General features: G+C 43.9%; 2 protein-coding genes across 3 annotated transcripts; both read right to left on the bottom strand.

Moving 5' to 3' along the window:
* Window positions 1-1,338: 1,338 nt before the first annotated feature.
* LOC308146956 (interleukin enhancer-binding factor 3-like) lies at window positions 1,339-13,478 on the bottom strand. Of its 2 annotated transcripts, none has more exons than XM_080518977.1 (20): window positions 13,387-13,478; window positions 12,827-12,998; window positions 12,315-12,426; window positions 11,686-11,879; window positions 11,396-11,564; window positions 11,057-11,306; window positions 7,993-8,084; window positions 7,439-7,534; window positions 6,673-6,784; window positions 6,482-6,579; window positions 6,301-6,409; window positions 6,062-6,208; window positions 5,286-5,476; window positions 5,080-5,199; window positions 4,874-5,005; window positions 3,564-3,725; window positions 3,352-3,481; window positions 3,219-3,257; window positions 2,556-2,891; window positions 1,339-1,883 (listed from the first exon to the last, which is right to left on the bottom strand). In XM_080518977.1, exons 2-20 carry the CDS (start codon window positions 12,937-12,939, stop codon window positions 1,744-1,746), a joined length of 2,742 nt encoding a protein of 913 aa, XP_080375103.1. In that variant the 5' UTR covers window positions 12,940-12,998; window positions 13,387-13,478; the 3' UTR covers window positions 1,339-1,743. The 2 variants fall into 2 exon arrangements, with proteins under 2 accessions (XP_080375103.1, XP_080375104.1); XM_080518978.1 differs by having other exon boundaries at window positions 1,339-1,880.
* Window positions 13,479-16,254: 2,776 nt separating this feature from the next.
* ptger1a (prostaglandin E receptor 1a (subtype EP1)) lies at window positions 16,255-20,865 on the bottom strand (the record flags this gene model as incomplete). The annotated part of the gene is made up of 3 exons (XM_080518525.1): window positions 20,729-20,865; window positions 18,482-19,382; window positions 16,255-16,524 (listed from the first exon to the last, which is right to left on the bottom strand). The coding sequence occupies exons 2-3, from the start codon at window positions 19,349-19,351 to the stop codon at window positions 16,255-16,257; spliced, it is 1,140 nt and encodes a 379-aa protein (XP_080374651.1). The 5' UTR covers window positions 19,352-19,382; window positions 20,729-20,865.
* Between the last annotated feature and the right edge of the window lie 6,638 nt (window positions 20,866-27,503).

Below are 27,503 nucleotides of genomic sequence, written 5' to 3'. Positions count from 1 at the left end.
GAGCAGCAGATAGCAACGTCCCAGATAAAACACTCACAGCTGATAGGTGGCGTGGCGCACAGGATGACCCGACGGGACACTCTTCGTCCTGGCAGCGCTCCTCCTCGTCGTCTTTTATCAGCCTTCCTGGAGGAGAGGCTCCGGGGAGGACCGGCCCCGGGACACGCGGCAGGGGCATGATCGTTGCTCACGGCCCTGACTCAAGTCTCGGGACCGGAGGGTCATCTGGGCCACGTGTGATCCACCACGGCGATTATAGCTGGTGTCCAGACGCCACTTGTTCCACTTCTGTGTTAATCACCGTTTTTCCGTCTCCATTTCTTTTTTTAACCATTCATATTTTTGAAATCGCTTCAACTGCAGTGTTAAAAGTTTATAGACCAAATAGAAGGAAAAAAAGACATTTCAGTTTCACATGAAACTCAAACGAATTCTCTGTAGTCTCACTTCAGGTTTCTATAGTTTACACCTTATGTAGCTTACTACACTTACCACCTTGGAAATGTGCATATACAGACTTTTAACGAATCCAGTATTTCTAGATTTTGAACCTACAAGTATTATCTGTGTAAATGTTATAATTTAGGGTATTTTATTTGTGTAGATTCTATATGTTCTAGAGTTAGCAGGGTTTTGTGTAATGACCTTAGTGTTAATGTCAGTTGAGCTACTAACCTGCCAGTTTTGGGTTTTTTTTTGTTGACATATGCAGACTGCTGGAAACTTAACAGTGTCTATGTATTGAATAAACAACTGAATCATTAATTTGTTTTAAACGTCTACGTTTTTGGTGGAAGAACATGCAGTGATTACTGTCTGAGCTCTTGCATATTTAGCACACAAGATCTGAAGTTTAACTACAAAAAATAATTGACGTTACAAAAAAGAAAGTAACCGATGTTGCATTAATACGGTTTTGAAATATTTGTTTAATCTTCGTTTTAGCTGGTAGAAATGTGACTTAAACAGAATCTGCAGCATTTTAATGAGTATTTGTATACAATGAAGAACACAATTAGCTCCACCACTGCCCTAGTTTGTTTTCTCATGTGGGTCAATGAGGCTTCCTCTCAACACTGCTAATCACCCACCTGCTAAATAGCTGGACTACAAGCATACAGCAGCAGCTGCGTGTGTTACAAAACATCCTCAGTCACACCGACGTGAGGAATATCTCAGTTATTTTTAAAAAGGAAAGACAACGTGGCCCGAGTTTAACTCCTTTAAGTTCACATCCTCACAGGCCTGCGGCGCCTTTCTGACCTCCGCTGTGATACCGGAGCTTCACACAGCGACATAATAATATTAATAGTAATCAGGAGTCAAAAGGCTCTGCTCCAAAATCAGGACTATTTATTCATTTTACAAGAAACATTCGGGACAATTTGTAACACGAAGATGAATACTTCTTACGTCCAAAAGAACGAGGAGCTTTAAATCCAAATCATATACCGATGTCGAACCAGTACACATTTAAAACGCACACACGCACACACATTATGCAACACTCATGTGAATATGAATGTGACGAACAGACTGTGTGGATAAAATAAACATCACCATTTACTGCTTCACCAAAATGTTCAAAAGCTAATAAATGAGGTAAAAAGGAAAAAAAAAAAAATCCAGTTTAAGAGATATCAACAATACTTTTCTTTCCTTCACAGAAAATGCAATCTCATAATTTGCTGCTATCATCGGGGGGGGTGTGTGAAGACGGCGCGGTGAGGCGGGGGCTGCTGATCAGTAACTCATGTTGTTGTATCCAGAGTACGAGGTCTGGCTCTGATCGCTGTAGGCCTGGCTCTGATCGCCGTAGCTCTGATACGTGCCATCATACGTCTGCTGGTTCTCATTCCAGGACGACTGGTTTCCCCAACCTGCTGGAGATGGAAGCCAGGAACAATTATTGAATAGAAATTCATGTTTTACAACACAAAAACTGCTTTTTCGAGATGAAACAATATGTTTGGAAAACACCTCTCTGGGCGTGATGGGTGATGACAAACGTAAAGCTGCAGTTTTGCCTCACGTAAGACTGAAAAGGCCGATGTTTTCTACCAGAGATCTGAAACCTCCCCGAAGCTTTAACCAAATTAATAAAAAAAAAGATTTGTGAAAAGGAAAGCGTCATGCTACAAAAGCCCCAAACTGCTAAAAGTGGCTAAAATAGCTGAATCCACTAAAATTGCTCAAATAAAACCAGAAAAAACAAATAAAAAAAGTCAAAATGGCTAAAAATGTAGTCAAATGTGTTTTAAACTGTACGATTGAAATGTAAACTCATTAAACGACAAAGTTTCAAGTGTAAAAATGCATTTCGATACAGAAAAGTTTTGCGTTCACACGGAAACATGTCAGTTTCCACGGAAACGGGAGAAATGCTGACAATGACAGTTCTCATGTATGGCCACTAGATGGTGCTGTACTTTGTTTTTGTAATGACATCACACACTCCACATGCGTGCAGAGAACAACACACTACCAACACACAAACAGGTGAATTCTATTTGGTGGAAAGTGGCGGACGCCGCAGCCGCCTGACGTTTGCTCACTGTAGTTGTTGTAGCCTTGCCCTCCGGTGACGGAGGTGGGGTAAGCCGTGCTGTACATGGAGTAGTTGCCCTGGTTCTGGCTCTGGCTCTGGCTCTGGTTCTCGTTCTGGCCTTGCGTCAGCATCTTCTTCTTCTCGTCGCCGTAGCCGTAGCTGTACGGGCTCTCCAGGTCGGTGGGCGGAGGCATGGACTGGTAGCTCTCCCCGGACGCCGTGCCGGAGCTGGACACCGGCGCCGACGAGTAGCCGGCGCCGCTCTCGGGGTAAAAAGTGCCGTAGCCGACGTCGGAGCCGGAGGCTTTTGCCGAGGCGTCGCCCGAGTTTCCGTACAGTTTATCTGAAAGAGGAATATCAGGCTTGAGTTTCCTCAACGTGCACAGAAGCATTACTGAACCGTCTGCAGGATCTCTTCACAAGTTATTTGCACGCGAGTCAAGGCGACATTAAAGGAGCATTTTAAAAGACGACGGCAAAAGATAGACCGAACTGAATTTCCTTAACGCAGCCGTCCAAACGGTTTCTAAGAACAAACACCATCGATCAGAGCACGCTACTGTTCATGAAGCTCAAAGACCATATTAAAAACGTCGCTCGGCAACAGGAAGAGTCGCGAGACAATCCTGCACACACATCTGTAATGTAACAGAAATACTCGGATACTTACGGTAGCCTGTGCTGGTGCTGCCGTCATAACTGTAGTTGGCTTGAAGAGAAAAAGAGGAATGGAATGGTGAGGAGGAGTGGTGTTCCTGGTAGCGGTGTGAAGGCCGACGTGTGTTGGGTGTAAGATTCCTTACTCTTATTGTAGCTGGGCCCCGGAGGAAACGGCTTCCCTCGACCCCGGCCGCGACCCCCCCTGTACGGCCCCCAGCCCCGGGGCCCGGAGTCCGAGGGAATTCCCCGGATCGTGCCGAATCCCGGGATGTGCTGGAAAGCGAGGAACAAGCCGTCACGAGGAAGCAAAAGACTCCAGTGGAACGGAAGCTTGTGGCTGCGAGGACGAACTCACCATGTCGGTGTAGGTGACCTTCTTCTTGGAGACGCTCCTGTTGGCGCTCGAGCCGCCGTTGTCCTCCGGGAACAGCTTTTCCAGAGCAGCCAGCGCGGCGTAGGCCTTCGCTTCCTTCTTGTTGGAGCCTCGGCCTTTGAACTTCTGTCCGTCCACCTCCACCTGAGAGGGCAGACACCAGACGCTTTTAATACCGAGATGCACACGTTTGTGTGGATAAAGACGATTCATCTCGTGAAACGAGTTGAAAAGAGCAACGTGGTTTCTATCCAGTGGGATTTACCCTTGTATTTTCTGCCAGTTGACTTGTTTTCTGCACATTCTGACTCAGAAAACATTGCTAACGTCGGCTGTACAATACAAAATAGACGTCTCTTCTGAAGATTAAACATTAGGAGCCTTCCTTCACTTTAATAAATTGGTGTCAAGAAAGGAAGTTATTAATTCATGTATATACAACAAACTATCATAGACTCACTTGGAAAACTTAACATAATCATGTTACATTTCCGGTTTTACTCTTCAGATTCATTAAACAAAGAAAACTTTGAAAAGTAATTTTTTTTAAATTTCATTAGCTATACAGTTTTTAGGTACTTATGACATCAACATAAAGTATCATAAACCGTTTCATTAAATATTCTGATTCCTCTATTTACACATGTTCTCCATTCATGATGGAGAAGAAATAGAATGAAACAAAAACGATTTCGCAAATAAATCTAAAATGTATGAAAGTTTCACCGTTTCAAATAATTCAGTTTTTAGCTTTTATTCTACTTTTTGACACAATTCTATGAGACCAAAGCTTTTCTTATTTAATTTGGTTTTTAAATATAGATTTTGGGAAAGTTTTATGGGCAGTAATTGAACCACAGTGAATAATATCCCCTTAGTTCAGCCAGTCATTTCATTCCCTCTCAGAGAGGCTTAACTGTGAGTGAAATGTTTTTTTACCCTCGATTGTGCAAACATGAAATGTAACAAATTTAATTGTTAGAAAACTCTCCCACCAACTCTACAGTTTACGTTTTCATAATGAAATGGCAGTTTGAACTTGAAAGCCAGCTACAAATGAATTGTCCATGTGTTTTAGATTTGTAAACACTAAATTGACATATATATATATATATATATATATATATATATATATTGTATAGGCACACAGGTGTCGGCACTCATAATTAAACATCTTGCTTTGGACAGTCGAATAAAACTCAGCATTAAAAAGTGTGAAAAAAAAAAAAAGTAAATCTGAATGAGAGTAGAAGCCGTTCCCGTGTTTCCGGCATTGAGATTCACCAACTCGCCTCCATGACGAAACACTTCTCATGGGAGCCGCCCGTCTCTGCAGACAGCTCGTACTTCAGGCTGCGGCGCTTCTCGTTCAGCTCCATCACCGGGTTCTTCCCATTCTTAGTCAGGATGGGACCTTGGCTGCTCTGTTCACAGCGGGAACACAAACAATGAGAAACACTCGGGCAGCGGCCCGTCAAGCGGAGCGCCCTGCACATACGTCGTCTGAGGTCGTGGAGGCCGCCGACGACGCTTTGACTGACTCTTGGGACGCTTCGGCGTTTCCGATGGGCTCCGGTTTAGTTTCTGAGCTGGTTGGAAGACCGAGATCTTGAAGGACCTGCGACACATAAAACGAGGGTTTCACTCGTGCTTTTAGCTCCATGTAATGATCCAACTCGTTTCCTTGAAGGAACACAGTCTTGCCTTGGTGGCTATGTTGAGCTTGGCGGCTCGTTTGGACGGGCCGGTCGCCTCGTAGCTCTTCCCGTTGAGGTCCACCGCCATGGTGAAGACCGGCTCGTGGACCGGGCCGGTCTGTGAGGTGAGCCGGTACACCAGGCCGGGCCGGTACTGGTTCAGACGCATCACGGCGTTCATGCTGAGGTCATCGGTAACTGCAGGGGAAGGAAATGGAGAAAGCTTGAGGAGGAGGTTTTGATGCAACACAGTTTACATCCCGGATTCACAGAGAAAACGACGAGAGACACTTCAGAGTCGACAATGAGATTAAATAAATATGTATTAATTTTTTGGATAATACCAACAAAAGAAAACTGGAGTCAAATCCGGGGGGGGAAAAATAGAGTTTAAGACGAGAGTCCACGCCACTACACTGCTGGGAATAACTGGAGGTTCAGCGTTTTAGACGTTTCGACACACGAGGTTGAGAGCGATTGATCAAACTGACAGCTTTGGCATTGCACACCAATCGTTCATTTCTAACTTCTCAGTTAGTGGGAATGTTAACGTCGTACCAAACGGTATCAAACTGGAGCCGCTTCTTCCAGTACAAGACTAAACTGCCTTCACAGGATTTATCAGCGACGACTAACCGTGTAAATGTGTGTGTGCAGTTCCTGCTGTACTAAATTATATTGGGAGGTTTTTACAATGCCCCAAACAGCAAAAGGACAAATATGTTTGAGAGGTGCCGGGTAAAGTATTTGCACTTTGGATCCACTGTGGACATTCGGACTTACATGATTTCCTCTGAAAGCGCTTCTGGAACTTGAGAAACTTCCTCTGCTTGCTGTTGAGTTGAGGCTCCTCCTCATCTTCGTCGTCGTCTTTGTCCACCTCCGAGAATAATCTCTTGGCCGGAAGGCTGTAGGCCCCGGGGATCTGAGCTGAAGGAAACAACCGAAATAAGCTCAACGTCTTCTGCCAAGTGTTAGAAGTGTAAACAGAAGACAGCGAGAGCTTCGAGAGCCTCGTCTACCTGTGCCCCCTTCGATGCTGGCTCCGGAGAATTTACGTAAATTCGGAGGCTTGTTTTCCCTCCCCAACACCTTGTACATCTGTCCGAAGGCGCACAGCCTCAGGGCGAACTGGGGAAAGCGTGTCAGGCATGAGTCTCAAGTGTGTTTTGATGCGGCTTGCAGCTGCAGGGTCAATCGTACCTGAGCGCTCTGTGTGATGTCTTCACGCTGCTGCTCCGTCAGGTACGCGATGGCGTCCATCGGGTCTTTCTCACACGGATCTTTAATTCCAGGCCCGTCTGTGCACAGAGTGGTTGTGTTTGCCGATTCACCTCAAGGTCAGTGTGATGGTACACTTTGTTTTAAGTTTTGCCTTTCGAGTGAAATCTCACCATTCAAGAGGATTCCCGACGAAACACACTCCAGAACCCGGCGGAGAGCCTCGCCCACCCCCATCGGTCTCTCCGAGGTAACGATGGATTTCTCCACCAGCAGCTCAAGCGCCTGAAGCGAAGAGGAGACAGCAGAGTCAACACAGGGATTAACGGGACGATCAACCATCCTGGGTCAGGACAAAGTGTGAGACCAAGAAAGACCAAGGAAGACCAAGAAAGACCAAGGAAGACGGTTGAGATGCAAATCTCATGAGGTCAATGCGAGTAAATGTACTTTACTTGTGCGGCCCATTCTTACCACTTCACTCTGCTAAGTCACACTCGCCAACACACCAATGGTAACGGCAGCCAAGTAACATCCATGTAGTGGGAGTACACTGGAGTTCAGGGTACTGAGATCGTGGCTAACAGGTGTGGTAGATGACACATATAAAATGTGCTTCTGTCCTGATCTGGTTTGCCTCATTTTTCATACAAATACCCTCAAATCACAGCTCAAAGTCTTTGCTTTTTGCCCCTCCAATCCACTGTGGCGGTGGACAAAAGCTAAACACTGAAAATGGCCTCAATATGCAAATATTTCTGGGCCCCGGACTCCCTGCACAGTCCTACAGACTCATGACCTGCTACACTGTGCGAAGGTGGATTTATTTAAATGCAGGTACGGCTTTAAGATCGACTGCACAAAACAGACGTACAAGTTACATGTCAAATATGTGATATAAATCTTTCTTTTAACACATAGGAGGGTAAAGTGTCTCACCCATCCCGACAGCGGCGCCCAGGTGGGAGCGCGGTGACACAAGTCCCTCATGATCCGGATCACAATGACCGCGGAGGGCAGGTCGTTGACTTTGGCCTGGGGAGACAAACAACGGCCGCTCCAGTCAGAAGGAGCTGCCGCCTCCGAGCCCGCCTCACCCCTGTGCTTCCCGAGTTTCCGCAAAACGACTCGGGGGGCGGAAACAAAGCAAGCACAGCGAGGTCAGAAGAACTGAGTCGTCTCCAAGTCAACCGCCGTGCAGCAGCAGGGTCTGCGCGGCGGTGAGAGTTGAAATCGAGAGGGCTCAGCCGGCTGTGTTGTTGCTCGTCTCCATACCAATGATCCATCCACTTCTTGTCATTGGTATGAATCAGCAGATCACCGTTTAACTCTGCTCAGTCTAAAAGTTCGACAGCTTAAAGCTTTGCAGCTACATCAAGAGGAACTGTGAGCACTTCAGAGAGCTCGTACTGTCGCTAAATGGACAGAACACTTACAATAAATAATCAATCAACAGTTCAACCTTATGTATAAATAAGGACGTGAATGCAAACCTGGAACCACTTGGCGTGGCGGAGAGACGCCAAGGCAGTAAGGCATTTCTGCCTGTCCAGAACGTCCGGCGGATCGATGACTGTTTGCGATTCTATTGACGAGGTGGAGTAAGAAGAAAAGGTACGGTTTGACCAAGGGGGTCGGCTCTGTCTTGTCAGCTCAGGGAGTAGCAGCTTTTCCCAAACCGGCAGCAGCAGGGAAAGGGGGACCCGAGTAGATAACGTGTAAAAACTTTGGTCCCAGCGAGATTAAACTGTCACCCGACACACGTCCCAGGTAAAGATCCCAGTGTGTGCGAGACACCGAGACACACAATGGTAATTTGCGGCGCCATGCGCCGCGTTGTGAATGAACGTGGTACCCCCTTCCCACAGCCGCTGGGCTTGGGTATGCTGCTCCCTCCTCCTCCTGAGACAGGGTGTCCAGTTGGTCAAAGGTCCAGCGTTCCTAAAAGACTTGACAAACTACAAGGTCAGCAGTTGTAAACCACAAGCATTTAGAAAAAACTTCACGTCGGACACACGCTGCAGCAAAACTGACGAGTCCCTGATTAAAGCAGTCGTCTGAAAGAGCCATACCGGCCAAAGGCGAGTTTTAGCTCATTTTTTTTTTACAACTCTGGTCACTCGTTCTTATTATTCCTCATTCTTCTGTTTGGGTCAGACTTGAAATCTTAGATTTTGGTACCAAGACTGTCTTTATCATTATCATATTGCTTCAATTTGATCAGTTCTTAACCACAAAGGGTTATGGACACGTCACAATAGAATGTATAACTTATTAACAGGCATAACTTAAGGCTACAACATGGCTGCAACATTATATTGAGTAGGAGTTTGTGAAATAATTTAATGATTGAAGATAAATCACATCAAAACATCCATTAGTTTTCTCAGAAAGTATCTCAAATTTCAGTTTCCACAACTATTGTGAATAGCCTCATCATTCGCACAGGTTTTGAACCTCTTTCAAGTTACTTTCCATGAACTTGATTGTGACAAATGAGCCTCCAGCATCAGTCTGTTCTGCCTCCAGTAGCTTCATTCACCAGATAAATATTTGCTTTATATCTAAAGATCGCAGGACCAGGAGGAGACCCAGTAAATAGGGTCGACAAAATCTCAATTGTCTTGCAGAACAATGATTTATTATACCTTTAAATGTATTATAGACTTCATTGGGAAAATTCGGTGTAAATCTCCAGCTTGTTGAACAAAGTGTCATGTGACATATGCAGGACTGATTCAGTGTTGTTACAAGAGAAATCTGTCATTAATCGGACAAGTACTGTGTCTCACTTATGTATATCCGACAAGGCATGAGTGGTTGTAGCTTTGTGAGGTGTTTGGGGCTTGAGAACCCCCCCCCCCCAAAAAAAACCCCAAGAAGGCCCAATGAAGAACATGCAAGTGCAACGCCGAAAACATCCCTGCCTGGATTTAAATCCAGTGAAACAATAATATGCAACAAATTCATCAAGTCTGCACAGCACATGTCAAAACCATCTCCAACTTATCTCTAAACCTGAGTGGTACCTCTGATCCATTCAGCTTCAGTTCTGCTGAAACGCTTCATGCAACTGGAGAGCGTAAATCTCTGTACACTAAATCCTGCAAGCACTTGCTTTTTCATCCATCCATTGTTCTGGATTGTCGACGCCAGGTTCCAGAACTCATCCACATGCAATAACCGCTTCTTTACGTCCTCCACTTGCCTTTCTCTCATTCAACATTTTTTTTTTTTTTTAATGTACCACAGTTTACATAAACCTTGTGGGAAAATGTTAGACTTCTTATAATTGATGGCCTTTGGTCATCTGCTACTGATTCGAAGAAGAAATCTGCCAAAGAGGCGGTTAAATCAGTCGACTTTTCGACAAAAGCCCAATGAGAGTTTGATCATTAAATATGCCGCGTTTGATTGATCAAATTTCTCTCTGCTTGATCGAGGCAGAATCACGCGTTTACAAACGTGCAGTCTCAGTAGTCAAAGTGAATGCACTAAAACTGCTCTGAGACCAGTATGGTTCTGCATGTGGGGCCTCAGACCTTTACGTGAACTGGCTGCAACTTGAGACGCCCACATACTTCCAGCTCGTGCCAGGTAACACCGAAGCTCCACAAACTCTCCACTGACCAAAGCTTCACCCACCACAACCAGTGATTTACATGATTTTACACTTTAAATACACTATGTTACCTCGTGATTTATACTTTTTCCCAGAAAGAAACAACAAAAACCCCACAGAAATATTATCACTGTTCGTCAGTTTTGCTGCAGCTGGTTCAAAATGTACATGTTCAGCATCAAGGACATGCAATGCGCGCTGAGCTGGTGATTCTTAGAAAAGCTTTCACTTTAATCATGAAGACCACAAAGATAAAGACTTGCTTTTTTGGGGGTTTCTTTTATATATATATATATAGATGATTGGGGGAAATATCACTACAGCAAAGTGCTACAAACGCCAGATGAAGACAGGACTCTCGAGCGAGTGAAGACCAACGCAGCGCTGCTTTCCAGTTGCCTCTGTGCTCAGAAATCCTTCAACGATATCAAATGGATAAAATCCCGTCCCGCCTGAAGGGAAACACGGGGCGGCTTTCAGAAAGCCCGAGTTTGGTTTTCAACATGGCTGCATGCAATGTGACAAGTTTGTTCTCCACCTCACCGACTCCGGCTTTTGCTAAAAAAAAAAAAAAAAGAATGATTCCTGTACACGGGAAGCCATTCTCAGAAATGAAAGGCACATTTTTGATCCATTACTGCTTTTCCAGAGACTTCCAGGTTGGGAGTGTGAGACCGCCGGAAGCAAGTGGAAAGCAGCATGAGCTGGTTGTTCACTGGCATCAGTTTGAGAGGATCCCTGTGTGAGCTCCACTGAGGGGTCATGAGATGCAAATGGGACACTTAGCTGCATTTTTCCATCAGTGGAACTCTGCAACGTCCCGACTCTGACAACACACACACACACACACACACACACACACATACACACACACACACACACACATCCAGCCAGTGTGAGCAGATGTCCAGTGAGAGGTTGGACCACATACGCACCTTCCGCTTCTGCTTCCACTTCCGCTTCTGCTTCCACTTCCGCTTCCGCTTCTACTTCCGCTTCTACTTCCGCTTCCACTTCTTCTTCTCCTTCTCCTTCAACCGCTTCTTCAGAAATACTTTCTTGTGTCCTGACCGCAGGGGACGTCAGGTGGATAGTCAGAGTCAGGACTGACTCCTTGGTGATCGTCACAACGATGGACGCGTCTTCTGGACATTCGGCTAGCGTGTATGTCCCGGCTGAAAGGCTCTTTACAAAAAAACGCCCCCCAAAAAACAGGACAAACGTGAATAAAAGAGCTGATTTTGGGATGAAAAGGGTGTCCGGATTTTCCTTACCTCCAGCTGTGCCGCCAGCTTTTCAGACACTTGTTTCAGCAGAGTAGCTGTGGGCTTGTTGGTGCAAAGCAGCACCAGCTCCAGGCCCTTGTCTCCCTTCAGCAGGAGTCCTTTGGCCAACAGCGCCACCCTCATGACGCCACGCAGGAGACGGTCCTGGGAAACAACACTTGGATGGGGGGGAAGAAAAAACAAACAAACAAACAAACAAAACAAAAAAGAGAATAAGCCCCCTGGCATCATGCCCAATTAAAGCCATTTTAGATAGAATAAATGAAAGTGTGACTCACTCCTCTGTGTCAGCGGTTTTGTCGTCATCAGCTGGATTATCCATCTGGTCAGACACAGTCTTCAGGGCGCTCTCCACGTGGGTGACAATATTCTGCACTGCCTCCAGCTCCTCGGGCGTGGGGTACACTTCAGCGTGTTTGGCCATTACGTGGCGATCGAGAGGCCCCGTGTGCTTTCGAGAAGATGACATTGCCTTTATTGGAAAAGTCAAACAGGGACAGATTAAGTTTTTGTTTTTTTTAAATCAACATACAGTAAAGAAAAACAACATTTAGTTCATAAAATGAACATATAAACTCTCAGAAATGCTATTATGATAAATATGTACGTATTAGGTGGTTGTTCAAATCAGTCCTATTATCCTGATGTGACTTATCGCAATTGTACTTTTATTCAACACAGCATACGAATGAAAAAATTGATTTGAGAAGTATACAAGTGAAGGAAGTAGAGGCACGATTTAAAAAAAAATCTTGGAAAAAGAATACAAACAGCTTCCATACAAGAGGAAGAAGCACTTATTTTAGTAAATAGTGAAATCACATGATGGAAAATGTGTTGTTTTGTGATGGACGGAGGAGAGGGATAAAAGAGTTTTAAGTGATGGGTTGATTTAAAGTGAAAGAACCTGGTAGTGACGCTGATCCTCGATCTCCTCGATAGCAGCGATGTAGTCGTGGTACTGCCGCAGCTCCTCCTCGTAGCACAGGCAGTCGTACCAGTAACGCAACTCCTCATATCTGGAAGGAGACACAAGAGATGTTTACAAAATACTACTACTATTCAAACAATCACTTTTGTTCTTGCTTATGAAGATCTTGTGTCCAAGTTTTTACTCACAGCCTTGCAGGAAAAAAAAAAAAAAAAAGCCTTATTGGGGATTGATTAAAATATATTCTGGGTTATTGAGCAATTGAATAATAAATAGAATGATTGGAATTATTTGCCAAAATCCAAAGAGGTTTTTGTCAGAACCACCGCTCCCATACAGATGAGTTATTTTCATATTTGTGAAAATAATATTACATGAAATACCTCATTGATCGCATTGATACTGGAAATTGCAATACGATCGATGTTAAAAAAAACAAAAACAAATCCACGTCCACCCCCTGCAGTGCGGCCCTGCGGACGACGCACCTGTCGAAGTCGTGCGGGAGGAGGTGGTGCCCGTCCTGGATGAGACCGTCCCAGTACAGCAGCTCCTCGTACGCCTGGTGCTCGTCCCACATCAGCGCCCCGGGGTACTCCATGGCGTCACGACTTCGGATCACGAGCAGAGACGGAGCAGCCCACAAGTCGAAAGGTCAAACTGATTCAGATTATTAAAAAAGAAAAAAAAAAAATGAATGAAATAACCCACATTTCATTTAAATTACAGTGGCTATATGTGAGCTAACTAGTTGATGTACGTATAAAACTTGATCTGGAGGATCAGACACGTCATCTGGAGCGACTAACCAAGGCATCAATAGTTGACCTTAACTGTAAATAAATACGATTAATATCAAAATGATTGGAAATCTTCATGATTGAACGGAGGCAGTTAGCAGCATAGGTGGGTTAGCAGGCGTAGCTTCCCCAGATGTTAGCCAGCGTGCGAACGTTAAAGCGATTCTGTCCATTCGTCTCTAAAGTTGTTGACTCCATAAAACCACACAGACCACTGGTGATGATGCATTTGTGCATTTACAGCTTACCTTTGTTGACGACTGCACAAAGCGTGAACACCTTATTTATCCGTAAACGCTGCTGCAGCTTTGATATTCTTCTTCTTACAGATGGACGGTCAGCCCAACAAACAGAGCACAGTCTACCGGCCCCTGCTGGGAGGTGGTGGGAATTACAACTGGGAACTGCAAAACTATATACTGCATGCATTGTCTTGATTATTTATTACAAATGCAAACAGAATGATACACACCCAACCGCCATTTCCCCGACCCTTGTATATACACACTTTATCAACTAAAAGCTAACTAAAATGCAGTTAGAATTCGAAACCAGGCCTAATATAAAATACAAATCTTAAAATTCTACAACAAGGTTAAAGGGGACTTCAGATAAGATTTATTAAAAAGGAAGGAAGGTCTTGAGCCACTCAGAATGAACTGAGATATTTACTCAACTCTCTCTAATAGTTCTTTAAAGGATGGAGAGACAGTCATCTTTTAGGTCCCAGTGCCCCAGAAATAATTCATAATGTGGTCTGGATTGACCATCTGCTGCGTCACTGTCTGTTTGTCACCCAGTAGAGCCAGACTGATTGATTCAAGTTCAAAAATTCTATCAAAAATATAAGAATATTTCACAACAACAGAGGTTAGTCCAGTTTTTTCTGATCAGACCATGGTTATCATAATTAAAAACTTTTAAGTGCTTAAGGTATTTTGGTCCATATATTGAAAATTAAGATATATTATATATGGTTGGTTGGTTGGTTGGTAAGATATATTCAATTATATTCAACATTCTTCAGTAGTTTCAGAAGTAAAATGAATATAATATATTAAAAGTACAACTATAACGTCTCTGTTTGTTTGTTGTTGTTGTCATTTATTTATTTAAATGCTGCAATCATCATCATCTACATCAATCATTCTACCCAGTGTTTGTGGTCCTATTATCAATACGTCTGGTTTTCTGTCTGACTCTGTTCTCAGTAACTGAGATGCACTCTGTTCTCGACAAAGGATTGAGCTCATTGTGTGCTTTATTCACTGCTCTGCTGACAGTGTTGTAAATAATTTGCTTGGATAAACAAAATCTACGTAAGGCTGGTTGAAAATGCAGCATATAGCCATGGTTCATTCTTTTCCAACTAAAATTAAATATGTCACATTTTGTAATGCTCGTCGATTGTGACTGATCGAACATGGCTCCTGTTACTTCTCTTCATAGCTTTAAGTTAGTCTTGTCAGAGTCAAAAGCACATATTTCAACTGACACCTCCTTCGCCCCGTGGTTTACATGTGGAGTCGTTCGCTCCGTTTGCACTCTTTTGTTGTTGTTACAACCCACACAGAGTAAATGGACTCCACTTATCGAGCATATTTCCACCACTTCTTCAATCTCAAAGCCCATTACACTCAACCACCTCCAGCAATTTGAGGTTGAGCTTCTCACTCCCAAGGACATTTGAATCCACGGGCAGAACCATGAACTGTTATAACCCTGTGAGTGGGAGACGGTCTCCTCTATCATCCAAACCACGGTCGCTCTGCTGGGGAAGTTTAACGGCGACAAGAAAAAGAGAGGCGAAGTGCAGGTGACGCTAAAGAACACAAACAAAAAGTTATTAACAACTAAAAACCAAACAGAAGAGGCTCAGAAAGAACTGCATGTCCCTCTCACCATATTCAGTAATGACAGACACGTCCGCTGTACGACGTCACATGGAGAAAGAAAGTGCTCATATGAAAACACACCACGGCCTATGTGACAAACATCTTTCTGGCTTATATCAATTTCCATAGTTTTATTTCATACTTTTTTGACTTGTGTTTTCTCCATGCTGACCTGTTTTCCATGCATCTTCACCCAAACAAACGTATCTAAACTCACTGAATTGATTTAATCCTGCTATACATTTAGATTTTCTGTGTACCACATATAAACCATTGTAATTTAGTTTAACTCAATTTATTAGCTTGTATTAAGAACCACAAATAAGCAGCAGCCCTTTATCAGTGTAAACATTTGAAGCACAATTCAGCCAACACATATTTAACTGAATATAACTTAGAATATCATATACTAAACCAGTTCATTTGTAAATCAAAGAATAACACAATATAAAGAATATACAAAAATAAGATATGTAGCATAGCATCACATTGCACTGTTTTATTTACATTCAGTTTAAAGTTCTTTACACGACCTCAAATATTCAAGTATTAACATAAAAAGTACCTTTGTTTCACATAAAAAACTATATAAAGACACTAAAAGCATATATAAACTCAGGTATACACAAACTCCCAAAGTATTTGAATATTAACATTCTTTAAAGAAATACATTCAGCAGAGTACGTAACATCAAAAATACAATCTCGATACTTCATACAGCTCGGCTTTCCCTAATAAAGAGCATGTCACTGCAATAAAAAGCTGAAGACAATGATTAAGTTATGAGATCCTGAAACCAGACAATACTCATTTCTGCTGTGAGTATCCAATGTTTAAAGAATCCCAGAACCAAGCGTGGTTCGTACTGCTTTCATGCACTGTGGCCTATAACTTTGTTCTGATCGGTTTCCGAAAGAGAATATTAAAAGGAAAAAAAAAAAAAAGGCTCACTTAATTTAAGTAAACACGAAACCTTTTACCGTGATTTGTGCAAAATTGTAGCATAAGCTAGTGTTTCGTTGTCAGATCAGACGACGAAGTCACTGGTAAACATTGACCGCGTACAAAAGGGAACTGAGAAGCGTTTTTGACTGACGGAAGCTTTTAGGAGCTGGCCTCAGTTCATCAGTTCCTCAAATCTGATTCAGCATTGTTCGTAACGTTCAGTCACCTGGTAACAAAAGACATCCACAAATGACCTCGTCAGTCAGTTTTACAGCTCAGACATGGTCCACCTCTCTCTTCTCTGAGCTGTGATACGACGTCGGGTCCCAGCGGCCCAGCTTGGTCCCCCTCAGGCCCGCCTGGCACTTTGCGATGAGGTAGATTTTACGGAGCACGGTGCGGCGCAGCAGGATGTAGACCCACGGGTCCAGGATCTGGTTCCACGTGGCCAGCCTCACCCCCATCACCAACAGAGTTTTGTAGTTTAATAAATTGTCCCCGATGGTCTGTGTGTAGGAGTGGATCACGGACATCAGGCCAAAGATCTGCAGCCAAGAAACATATCAGAGAGTTAGAGGACGACACAGATCACCCCAGAAATTTGACTTCAACCCAGGTATTGTTCTGCTTCCTGGTTTGAGACGTTCCATCGGTTTTATTCAAAATCAAACACACTGTTGTAAAGTCATGAAATTAAAGAATGCATTAAAAAAAACTGGTTGGTTGACTGACTGTAGAGATTGCATGGAATTGATTGTACAGGTAAAAAAGCAAAAGAGGTTAGTGTAGCTACACACTCATCTTCCTTTTAAATGTAGGCTTATTGAAACCACAAATCAGAGGCATTGTTTTCTGATCTTGGAGCGCCACTGTCCTCAAAGGTTTTTTTTCCCATGTTTCATCCAACACACACCAACCAGCTAATCTACCTGCCTGTCTGGCCAACCAACCAACCAACCTACTGTCCAGCCAGCCAGCCAGCCAGCCAGCCACCAAACCAACCAACCAACCAACCAACCAACCAGCACACCAGTCAGCCAACCAGCCAACCAATCAACCAACCAACGTACTATCCAGGCAGCCAGCCAGCCACTAAACCAACCAACCAACCAACCAACCAACCAGCACACCAGTCAGCCAACCTACTGACCAGCCAGCCACCAAACCAACCAACCAACCAACCAACCAACCAACCAACCAACCAACCAACCATCCAACCAACCAACCAATCAACCAGCCAGCCAAACAGCCAGTACACCAGCCAGCAAGCATTGTTTTTAAAGCACCTTTTACACAATAAATGTAGCACAAAATGTTCCACATGATTTAACGAAAGCTTTTCTCCTCACCCACACGCACTCACAAACACTCTTCGGCCGACTCAAAGATCAAGTGGTGACAGATAACTCAGGTGAGACCACCTGAATCCGAGGCATGTGTCACCAGAGAGCTGATGAAGTACCGCTCATCCCAATCAGCTCGGCGCAGAGAGGCGTTGAACTCATGCAGCACCGGGATTCAAAAGATGAGCAGACATATCTGCACCCGTATGCATATTTAAATTATACATGAAAAGAAATACATTTAGCGGGCGGATTTCTGAAGGAGGTGGACTTCAGTTTGTGTTGCTGGAGATACTTAAAGCTGCACACACACTTTGGCATATTTCACTTGGCTAAACAACACATGGCCATACCATAACATATGATATATATGAGAACACTATACATACGCAAGAGAATTCATTAACTTGGTAAGCTTATTGTGGTTACCAGATATTATGAGACTAAATTAAATATTTTCCCTTTAAATTTGAAAACAGTAGAGTCCAAAAGTTTCATTTAGACATCTTCAGCTCCTCACACTGCTGCTACTTTATTACAGCTGGAACTGGTTTTGCTGGCACGTCATGCAGGAGCGTGCATTTCAAGGTTGAGAAATAAGCACTTTCATTCTATTATTAAATTGTGTAAACTCAGGGAGTTCACTTCCATATTTTCAATGAATCGTGGATTTGAAGGTCCTTCAGTAACGAGGCTATCTTATCTGGCTTGTTTATTTGCTTGAAGGTGTGTGTTCGGTAATGGTCTGTCTCTCTGTGTATTAGCCCAGTGATGGACTGGCGACCTGTCCTGTGTGTCCCGCCCTTCACCCAGTGCAGGCTCCAGCATCCTCTGACGTCAGTCTGGATAACGCATGATGGATGCAGAAGGTTTTAAAACACATAACCAGCCACCGGAAAGCTTTTGCAGCAGGATATCTACTTTTCTTCACATGTTTAATTGCACAAAATATCTGTTTTCACTCACAAAGCTGCTGGGTTATTTTACGTGTATTCAGATTGAGGAAACTGGAGGTGTTTGTCAAACGGTGCTGAAACTGTGATTAACCATGCAAACAACTTTGTACCACTTTCATCTTATGGCAGGATCATAGAAATATGGCACGTGAGCTGTACTCTGGGGATTTTGGTTCCTCCTCACTGCACTCCCTGGGACTCACCAGGAGAGGGCTCCAGCAGATACACGAGGTGACCATGATCCCCACCAGCTGCACCACCATCTCTATGTCATGGGACTTGGTTGAATGATGGGAGCCCGGCTGCCTCCTGAGGCGCGCCATTACCAATGTCACTCCGCTGATGGTGTTGCATACCAGTGCCACGGCCAGCGAGGTCAGACCGAGTCCGGAGAACAGCGCCACAAACGCCACGTCCACCGCCTCGGTGTCGCTGAGCACGTTTATGAAGCACCAGGTCCCCGGGTCCTGAAAGGTGTACGAGCCCAGCTGGAAGCAGGGCAGCAAGGCCACGCCCAGAGCGGCCAGCCACACCGCCGCCAGACAAACCTTCACCCTGGTCTTCGTGACCAGCGACGAGTGGAGCAGCGGCCTGGTCACGCCCAGGCATCGCTCCGCAGCCATGGCGCAGCCCATGAAGAGCGGACACAGGCCGAAGAACACCATGCTGCCGCCCAGGAACTGGCACATGCCGTTGGAGGAGTCCAAGTCTTCGGGGCTCGCGCCTCCCGACAGATAGAGGCGGAGGACCAGGGCGCCGGGAACCAAGTGTCCGACGAAGTCCGTGATCACCAGCGACGTGGCGAAGAGGAGGAACGTCGCTTTGGAGCGCCGGCGCTGAAGCGAGTAGGCGTTCACCAGGATGAACAGAGCCACAATGTTAGAGACGATGCCCAGGGTCATGGACAAAATGACCACGATGACGCCGCTGGTGGTGGGCTCCACAAACGTAAAGTTCCCCTGCTTCGACCACCCTTCCACAGCCAGCCGGGCCTCCACCTTCCCGCCGCTGTTATTCCACAAAGCAGGCAGGAGTGGAGAGGATGAGGAGTTGTAGTGGCTTAGAGCTAGCATCTCTGCGGTCTGTAGGTCACGGCGGCCATGACTGCAACGGAAAGAAGACCTCATTAGTGATCCTGGGAAAAAAGTGCTGTCAGTGAAAAAAGAGCAAATAGAAACGGGAAAAGTTACTCAAATATGTGCTGAAGGTTGAAAAGATAATTTGTTTACATGTGGATTTGATGCGACGTGGAAACAGTAGAAAGAACTTGTGCTCAGTTATTGTAATGCGTACATGTTCTTAATTAGAAACAGATACACAGTCCATGCAAGACATTTAAAACAGAATCCGTACACAAAGAAAGAGAAAGAAAAGAGTGCTGTAAAAATGTACTCAAGTACTGTTACACTACTATAACTGCACTGTGTTAAACATAAAGTAGTCATGGCGATTTAAATAGCATTTAATTGAATTATATATGTCATTCAAGTTAGATTGCTTCTCAAATTAAAGCACATTTGCCCACACAAACGCAAAAAGTCATTCAAAATTACACCATGTTAAACAAACGGTTTTGTTGTTCTTCTGTACTGGAGGGAGGGATTTGATTCTTCATCTCTCCAGGTCACACATGAAGGAGAAAAAAAAGCCTTGAAGGTGAACTAAAGATGCTGCAGTAATTAGAATATTTATGTTGATTTCCTTTATAAATTTGCATCCCTTGTGTCTTTCAGGTTTATGTTTTGAGGCTATAACTCGAGCAGGTAAACACACACTCCTCACCCACAGATCACTGAAGGATGTTTTATGTTTTGAAGCAAAGATTCTGAGCTTCAGCTGGTCACCTCTTTATGGCATCCATCCAGACATGAGCAGACATGAGATATGAAAGCATTTCGACAAACGCAGACGTCACCAAAACGAGTCAATGTAGTGAGACAGCTGTCAGGACTGCAGCCTGTCACGATAATACAAAAGAGTGTACTCTGATCACTCAGGGTCGGTCTGGCTGGAAGAAAAATAACGATCACAAAGCTGGAAGAAAATGTAAAACCCTACACAGCTGGAAAATAAAAGGTATAATAGACACTGCATCTGGATGCCAGAGCAAATTTCTTGTACAAGTGCACAAAAAGCACAGAAATCAAGTACAATCCGAATAAACATAATTAAATTAGAGATGAATGAAGTGTCATACGTCAATCAGCAGATATTTTTTTCCAATCCGACCATACAAGGTGAAACGATTCATCTCGGACGTGTTCGGATGTGATGCAGATCAATCAAGATGCCTGGATCTTTACAGTTCTCTGTGATTTGCAAGGGTTTTGCATATCATGCATGAGTGAATACGATAGAAAATACTTGTCAGGAGTTAAATACAGGTACGTTTTGCAGATTTCCATTGGAAGTTAAAATATCAAAACACATTTTTTTAAAAAGGTGCTCACCACCAGAGTTCAGATAATGCATCTCGGTCCAGCTGGTATCTCCTTTGTTTAAAAAGAAAACATACCCACGGATACTCCAAAGACAAATTCTACTCAAGCAGACGTGAAGACGTCTTGAGATCAGAAGTCATGTCTCCCTATAATAAACTCCACAGCTGCGGCAAAAATCCACGCGTCGACGTCGTTCTCCGGTTGTTGTTTTGTTTTCTCCCCGTTACTTGGTCGGTCTGTTTGCTGCATGGGGACTGAAAGCATGTGAAGGGTCCCCAGAAGCTGTAAAGACTGGTGTTTTTTTTTTTTATACCTTTTTTCCCCTTCTTAAGTGTGTGTGGGCGTCTCTGCCGCTGCGCGCCCTGACTCAGGCGCTCCTTCTGCGCGCTGTTTACATCCACATTGCGTTATTACGCGCAGTGTCACCACCTTTACTCACTTCACGTTTCACTCACGTCTATCATACAAAAGACTCTCAAACAAACATGTTTAACCTCAGTGAGGTAACTTTTATTGAACAGCCATTAAACTGTTGGGCATTAAACTGTTAAAACGGTTCATAAAGCGCTTATTTTGCTGTTTATTTGTGGTGAAGATGGATGTGTGCTCTCGTGACTGCACATGAATCAATGAGAACAGATTCAATTTCATACTTCGATATATTATTTATTTATCCTTTCTTTTTTTTTTTTTTTTACTGCTGTAGTGCTCAAAATAGCCTCGGAGGTATGAGATGTCAGAGAGATCTACAACATGATGGATGCATGGGTCAAGAGGTGTTCAATACCAGGCATCTGAATGAATGAATGAATAAATGACCCCCATGCAGGAGGAAGGTGGGAGCATCTTTTTTTCAATTACACAATAACTATTTTCTTAAAATCCATGAAATGATTAAAAAAAATACTTTTACAATATTTAAGAAATTTCAAAATGGAAAAAAAAAAATCATCCTGATGCTGGCATAGGCTTCCTCTGAACCCTGGTTTTTTTTTCTCCAACTGCACACTACCATAGCTGTGGCCCACGTTTTGAAAACCACCTGTCTAGATTCCGATTTTTTAAATGTTCATCCAGGAGTTGACACAGGGCCTGCGGAGAATGTAAAAAACATGAGAAAAATACCTCACAGTTGTCATTTCTAATATTTAGCACAAGGTAATTCCGTTTATGGCCATTTATGTGGTTAACAGAGCCTTTTTGTGTGGAGTTGCATGTTCTCCCTGTGCATGTGTGAGTTTATTCCAGATACTCCTCCATAATCCAAAAACAAGCAGATCGATACCAAAATATAGCATATATGTCTCTTTCTGGATTGATTCTCATGTTAAAATATCTTAATTTACTTTTTGTGTGTGTGTGCGTATATTCATGCGTGTCTCTCTGCGGTTGCACTGGCAACTTGTGCAGCTCTGCCTGGTTTCACCTCCTCCTGATGAAGCTGGTATGAAAGTGGAACTGATGGACCCGTCAAAGATTGTTCTGCCAAAACCTGCTGCTCTAATAACATTTCAGGAGAAAGTAGTAAAACTCACAGGTTACAAGGCAGCGGCACACATGAATGACCGTTGTAGATGTAAAAATAGCTATGAATGCCCCTGAGGTCCTGCAAGATCTCCACAAACAAGTGTTTCACCGTTGACGTCACTGAAAACAAAAAACAATTTGACAGAAGCGCATTGCACAGGAGGACATCTTGCTCATAGCTAATGATATTTAACAGCATTTTTTGTTTTTTTGAAATCTGCTCTAGATCGAAAAGATTAAGGTTTGCACGTGTGTTATTGTGATAATCGGATGTTGACTGAAAAGTATGGAAAGGTTATACTCGACTGCACGAATCACCCAGATGTTCCTCAAGGACTCCAAAGTCAATCATGAGGATTTCGCCAGCTGCATCGGGGATAACGTGTCAAGTTTTCTCCACTTTGACTGACACTGGAATATCATTCCCTATTCCTTTTCCCCCCACATAGTGGAAACAGGTGTGTTTGCTTTACTGTTACGAGACCCCGGCAGCCTGGCTGGATCCATGCTTGCACAAGCCGTGGTTTTGGAAAGTGACTAAAAGCAACATTTCACATTGGCTGCAGAACAGAGGTTAAACACCGGCATGTAAATTAGTGTGTGTTTTTAAAGAGAGACACCTGAAGGAGGATTTCACTGGCTGGTCTGGAAACGTGCAAAAAATCATGAAGAACAGATGTGAATTCATTTTTCGAAAAAGGTCCAGAACCTGACATTGCCCATACTAAAGTATTGTAGATGTCGCTTGTGGGGCGGAGTCGTGGTTCGGTTTACCTCTTTAATACAATGTTTGCAAATGAAAATGGAATACTTCTGTTGCATTTTGAGAGTCAGGTTACACATCAACGAAGCATTGAGCCTCTGAAACGACTCCCAAGGTGGAACTTTTTGAAAATGATCTGAATGAATGAAATGGGGGGGGAGACGCAATTTTTCTAAAATGCTGCAACTGCGCAGGAAATAGTTCTTCTGCTCATGCGTGAGTACATGGACAATAACAGACATGGCGGCCTCTAGAATGTCATGACCCCCAGTCCGTATTCCCCTGGGACTTGGTAATTGTTGAGCTTCATCTTATGCATTTTAAGCTTTTTTAAACTTTGCACTTGATCGTATGATCTTTTAGATATGTCTACTTTTGTGAAACCCTTTGTGAACACTGTCCGTGAAAAGCGCTATATAAATTAAGTTTACCAACGTACTGACTTATTTAATTTTTGGCCAAGTTTACGCATACCTGAGTTTTTACAAAAACTGCTATTTCCCCCTCTACATTTACACACAAAAAAAATCTTAATTTACACGTGTATGGCATATACACCTGGTTCACAGCTACTATGAGCATTCCAAACCTGTAGGGGGCAGTGTAACAAGAAGCATGAAGCCACGCGAGCCAATCAGAGCCTGGGGTAAAAAATATCCCCAATGACGCAATTTATTTTCTTGTCAGCGACAGTGTCGCATGGATCGTTTGTTTGGACCGATAAAGAAGCAGAGCTCCTCTTAATTGTGTCGGTAGACGATAACGTAAACCATAAAAACAAGGTCAATGTCAAAAACTGTCAATGTATTGATTTTCATCGCAGCAGTCGAACTGCAAACACGGGTCGCAGACAGAAGACGCTTCTGTCGCATAATGGGACGCAAGTCTCTGCCTACCCTTCTTTAGATGTAAATGGAGGCACTGCGTTTTTCTAAATCTCCACTGTTTTCAGAAATCGTCATTTGTTGTGACCCGTGGCTGCGTTTATGTGTCAATGCAAGACCTAAACACGGAGAAATACCAGTTTTTGTAAACACGTGTCAATATGGCCTTATAGTTGACAGTCGCCGTCCATACAAACGTCCACATACTCCCATCGTTAATGTTAATAGCGTATTATCTTCTGCGTGCTTGTGCGTGTGGTTTCATTACAAAAAAACAAAAAACAGCCCCAACCTGTAGACCTTCTTGAAAAATGTTTACGTTTTCAGCATTTCTGTCGCCTCCAAATAGACGTCATTTTCAAAATGTTGCTATGTAAAAAGTGAAGCTGTTCGAGAAGGAAAACACAAAAATGTGGGGTTTTCAACTCAGAGCGTTGTCGTGTAAACCGGGCCAAATTCCACCATAATTGAATTGTGTTGAAAAAAGAAGGTGTCGACAGCGGGTGGTTATTTTGTAACAATTCATCTTCGTAATACTGATAAATCCTCAGGACCCCATCAAATACTTAAACGGTATTTTACTCATGACTTGAAGCAAAAAATCCCTGAACTAAATTATGGTCAGGACAAAAAAAAAAAGACAAACTGAGAAGAACTTCTCATGTTTTCTCAGAGAAACACTAATGATCTGCTATATTTGACTGTGAACTTGTGGCTCTTCACAAGCGCTCAGTTGTTTAAAAAAAAAAAAAAAAAAACCCACAGAAGGAATTCACTGTTATTACCACACAGATGAGCCGCTTGGGGAAGCTCGCGCTCAACTGTATTGCTTTGGATTTTATTACCTCCGTACATCTTGTTAGCACATCTGAACACACGCATTTCAGACAGTGTTGAACTTGGATTGCATAATTTTGTGTGCGATTGTCTCGCGCCCATTTCGACAGCGACGACAATCAGACCTCTGGCTGCCATTTGTGTTTTTTTCCTGCGGTACTTAGCGGAGACCCTGCCGTCCCCCATTTTCCCCCTGAATTGCTCTCACAAACGGTGCCATTTGGCCTCTGCAGCCTCCAAACAACACTAAGTCTGGGGTTTATGGTTTCGGGGGCTCCTTCTGCCTGCATACCTGCTGATCTCTGAAGCGTTCACCGATAGAAGCTCTTCACGCTGGAGAGGTTTACAGTAACAGCCGTGTCCTCGGAAATGTAATATACCAGGAGAAATCTGATTTCTGTCCCTTGACCGCAACATGTGTTTGTCGGCTGAAGCCACTCGGTCATAATTCCCCCGTCTGAGTGACTGACTGAAAGCAAGTCTGGCTTCATGGCTCTTTGTTTTTGATCGTGGTGAGGCTCTTCACGTGTGTTTTCTCCCGTCGTATAGACGCGACAGCATGTAAATGCGTTCAAGCGTGGCAGAGGGAAACCCTGGCAGATGTGCATCTCACTCGCTGACATTTAACGGCGATGTTGTGAGTTGGGAAGCCACGCAGCGTCTGCCGGTGCCAAAGAGATGAAATGGTGGAATGTTTGCATGAGAATCTTCTGTGGGGGGGAGAAGACAAACACCACGTCAACCGGAGAAATGAGTTCAACTGTTTTCCTCTGATGAAGCACACACACTCCATGTAGTGCGAGTTGTTTAAAACTGCTGTCTGGATGGATACCAAAGGCAATCGATAGTGTCTGGTTACTGTATCGCCTACCGTGCGCCTCAGACTGGAAAGATGGGAAGAGTCATCGGTCGCACTGGGAAAAATGGGTGAAAATGGAGAAATAGCGTGCAGATGTGGTCTGTTTTGGTCTATTCTGGCTGGTGTTGGGATGCAGTCATGCAGAGCAGCGCTGTTATTTTAAGACTATCCAGTGATGCGATGCAGATTTCATATTTGAAGGTGGAGGTCAACACAGTGTAATTAGACGGTTTGATTGTTGAGCCAGAGCGACTCTGCAGAGCGCCTCCCCGCCAACAATTAATAATTCTCAGCGGTCTTAACAATTGTGTTTAAACATCAACTTGAAAAATACATGTTGATAGAAAATAAACCAGAGGCAGGGCACCAACATACCTGCAGCTTTTCCTTTTTACTTCCCTGCTGAGAGCTGCAGTCTTCCTGTAAACAGACCCAATATTCAACCATGGCGCTTCAGGGGATCGCTCTGTTTTAAAAGTGACATGATGTGAAGGAATTCTTATATTTGACTAGTTTTCTCTCAACCTTGCAGAATTTATTTAGATTAAATAGTTTTGCCTTTGACCCTATTTGACAATCCACAATCTGATCAAAGCAAACTAAGAGGAATTTCCCTGAAACACAATATTTCAATATGGAGATAAGATGTGTTTTAACAGATACAGAAACACTAATTTACACATCTTTTAAAATCATTATGATGTTATTAGAGTTCATTCCAGCTGGATGCTGTTGTCACTAAAGTGGATTTTGAATGTGTTTTTTTTTTTTTTTATTTGCTGTGGGCTTTCATAAAACTCAATCTACAATCCATCTTCATGTAATTAAGTAACTTTTGAAGTCTCGGCCTGTATCTCCAGTGTCCCGACTGAAATCCGTTCGTACAAAATGATCCCACAGCTGTTTTCTTTGCAGAAACTGAAACATCTTTGTGGCCTTGTTTCCTCTCATAAGTCTTTTTCATCACACAAACAAATGACACGTTTCCACACGAGAGTTTAACGATCCACATCGGCTCAGATTCTCCATCCCCCACATCTATAAGGGACCCACGTTGGCTGGCGTGCTTGTGGTGTGGTCTGGTTGGTTATTGGCCTGAGCGGAGGATTTGGGTGCATGAACGAAGATGGAAAAACATAAAATTTCAGAGCTGAAGTTCGATTATGTTATGAGAAAGACGACACCCGTGATCTGTTTTTCGGGACCGCTCTGATCGAGGCAGACCAAAACAGCGCCGGATGCGGTGGCGGGTTCCCACCGGCTGAGTGAAGATGTGGAAAATTTGCAAGGGAGACGAAACATATCCGAGGTATGTCATCGGCAACAAGCTGGGACGTCACACCCGGGGGGGGGGGCTCTGCTGCGGATGCCTGTGGTAATAAAAGCGAGAGCGTCGGCCTCTGCTGTGATTAATGACGGGTCCTGTCAGCGTGAATAAAAGCAGGCAAGTGGTAATTAAAGTGGCTCTGCAGTGGAGGAAGGTTGAGGAACTGCAGCCAACTAATCAAGCCGCCGGTGATGCTGTTACTGGGAAACGGTGACGCAGAGGCCCGACGCGCACGCGGCCAGAGAGCAGGTCCACCTCTTATTCAGCCAGTGGCACGCTGGCCGTTTATCTGCAACCAGCCACAGCTTCACATGTTCTCGCACCACGAACGCCACAAAGGTCTCGTAACAGCTGTATTCATTCAAAGCGGCCGCCCCGTCCCTGCTGTTGATGCAACATATTTGATAAATATGGTCATTTTCTTTCCAGTCGAAGGTCAGATGGCCGAATCAATATCTGTTCCGTGTTGGAACGGGAAATATTAAACCGCCAACGAGCAACCGGAGAGCTCAACTCTGGAGGAAACCAGCATTGCAAAAAGTAAGAAATCCCATCTGCCAGCAGTTCCGACGCTCTTTACGGAATAT

The sequence above is a fragment of the Blennius ocellaris genome (genome assembly GCF_963422515.1).
Source record: "Blennius ocellaris genome assembly, chromosome: 3".
Taxonomy (NCBI): domain Eukaryota; kingdom Metazoa; phylum Chordata; class Actinopteri; order Blenniiformes; family Blenniidae; genus Blennius; species Blennius ocellaris.
The sequence above is the reverse complement of the archived record's forward strand: the minus strand, read 5'-3'. Positions and strand labels throughout refer to the sequence as shown.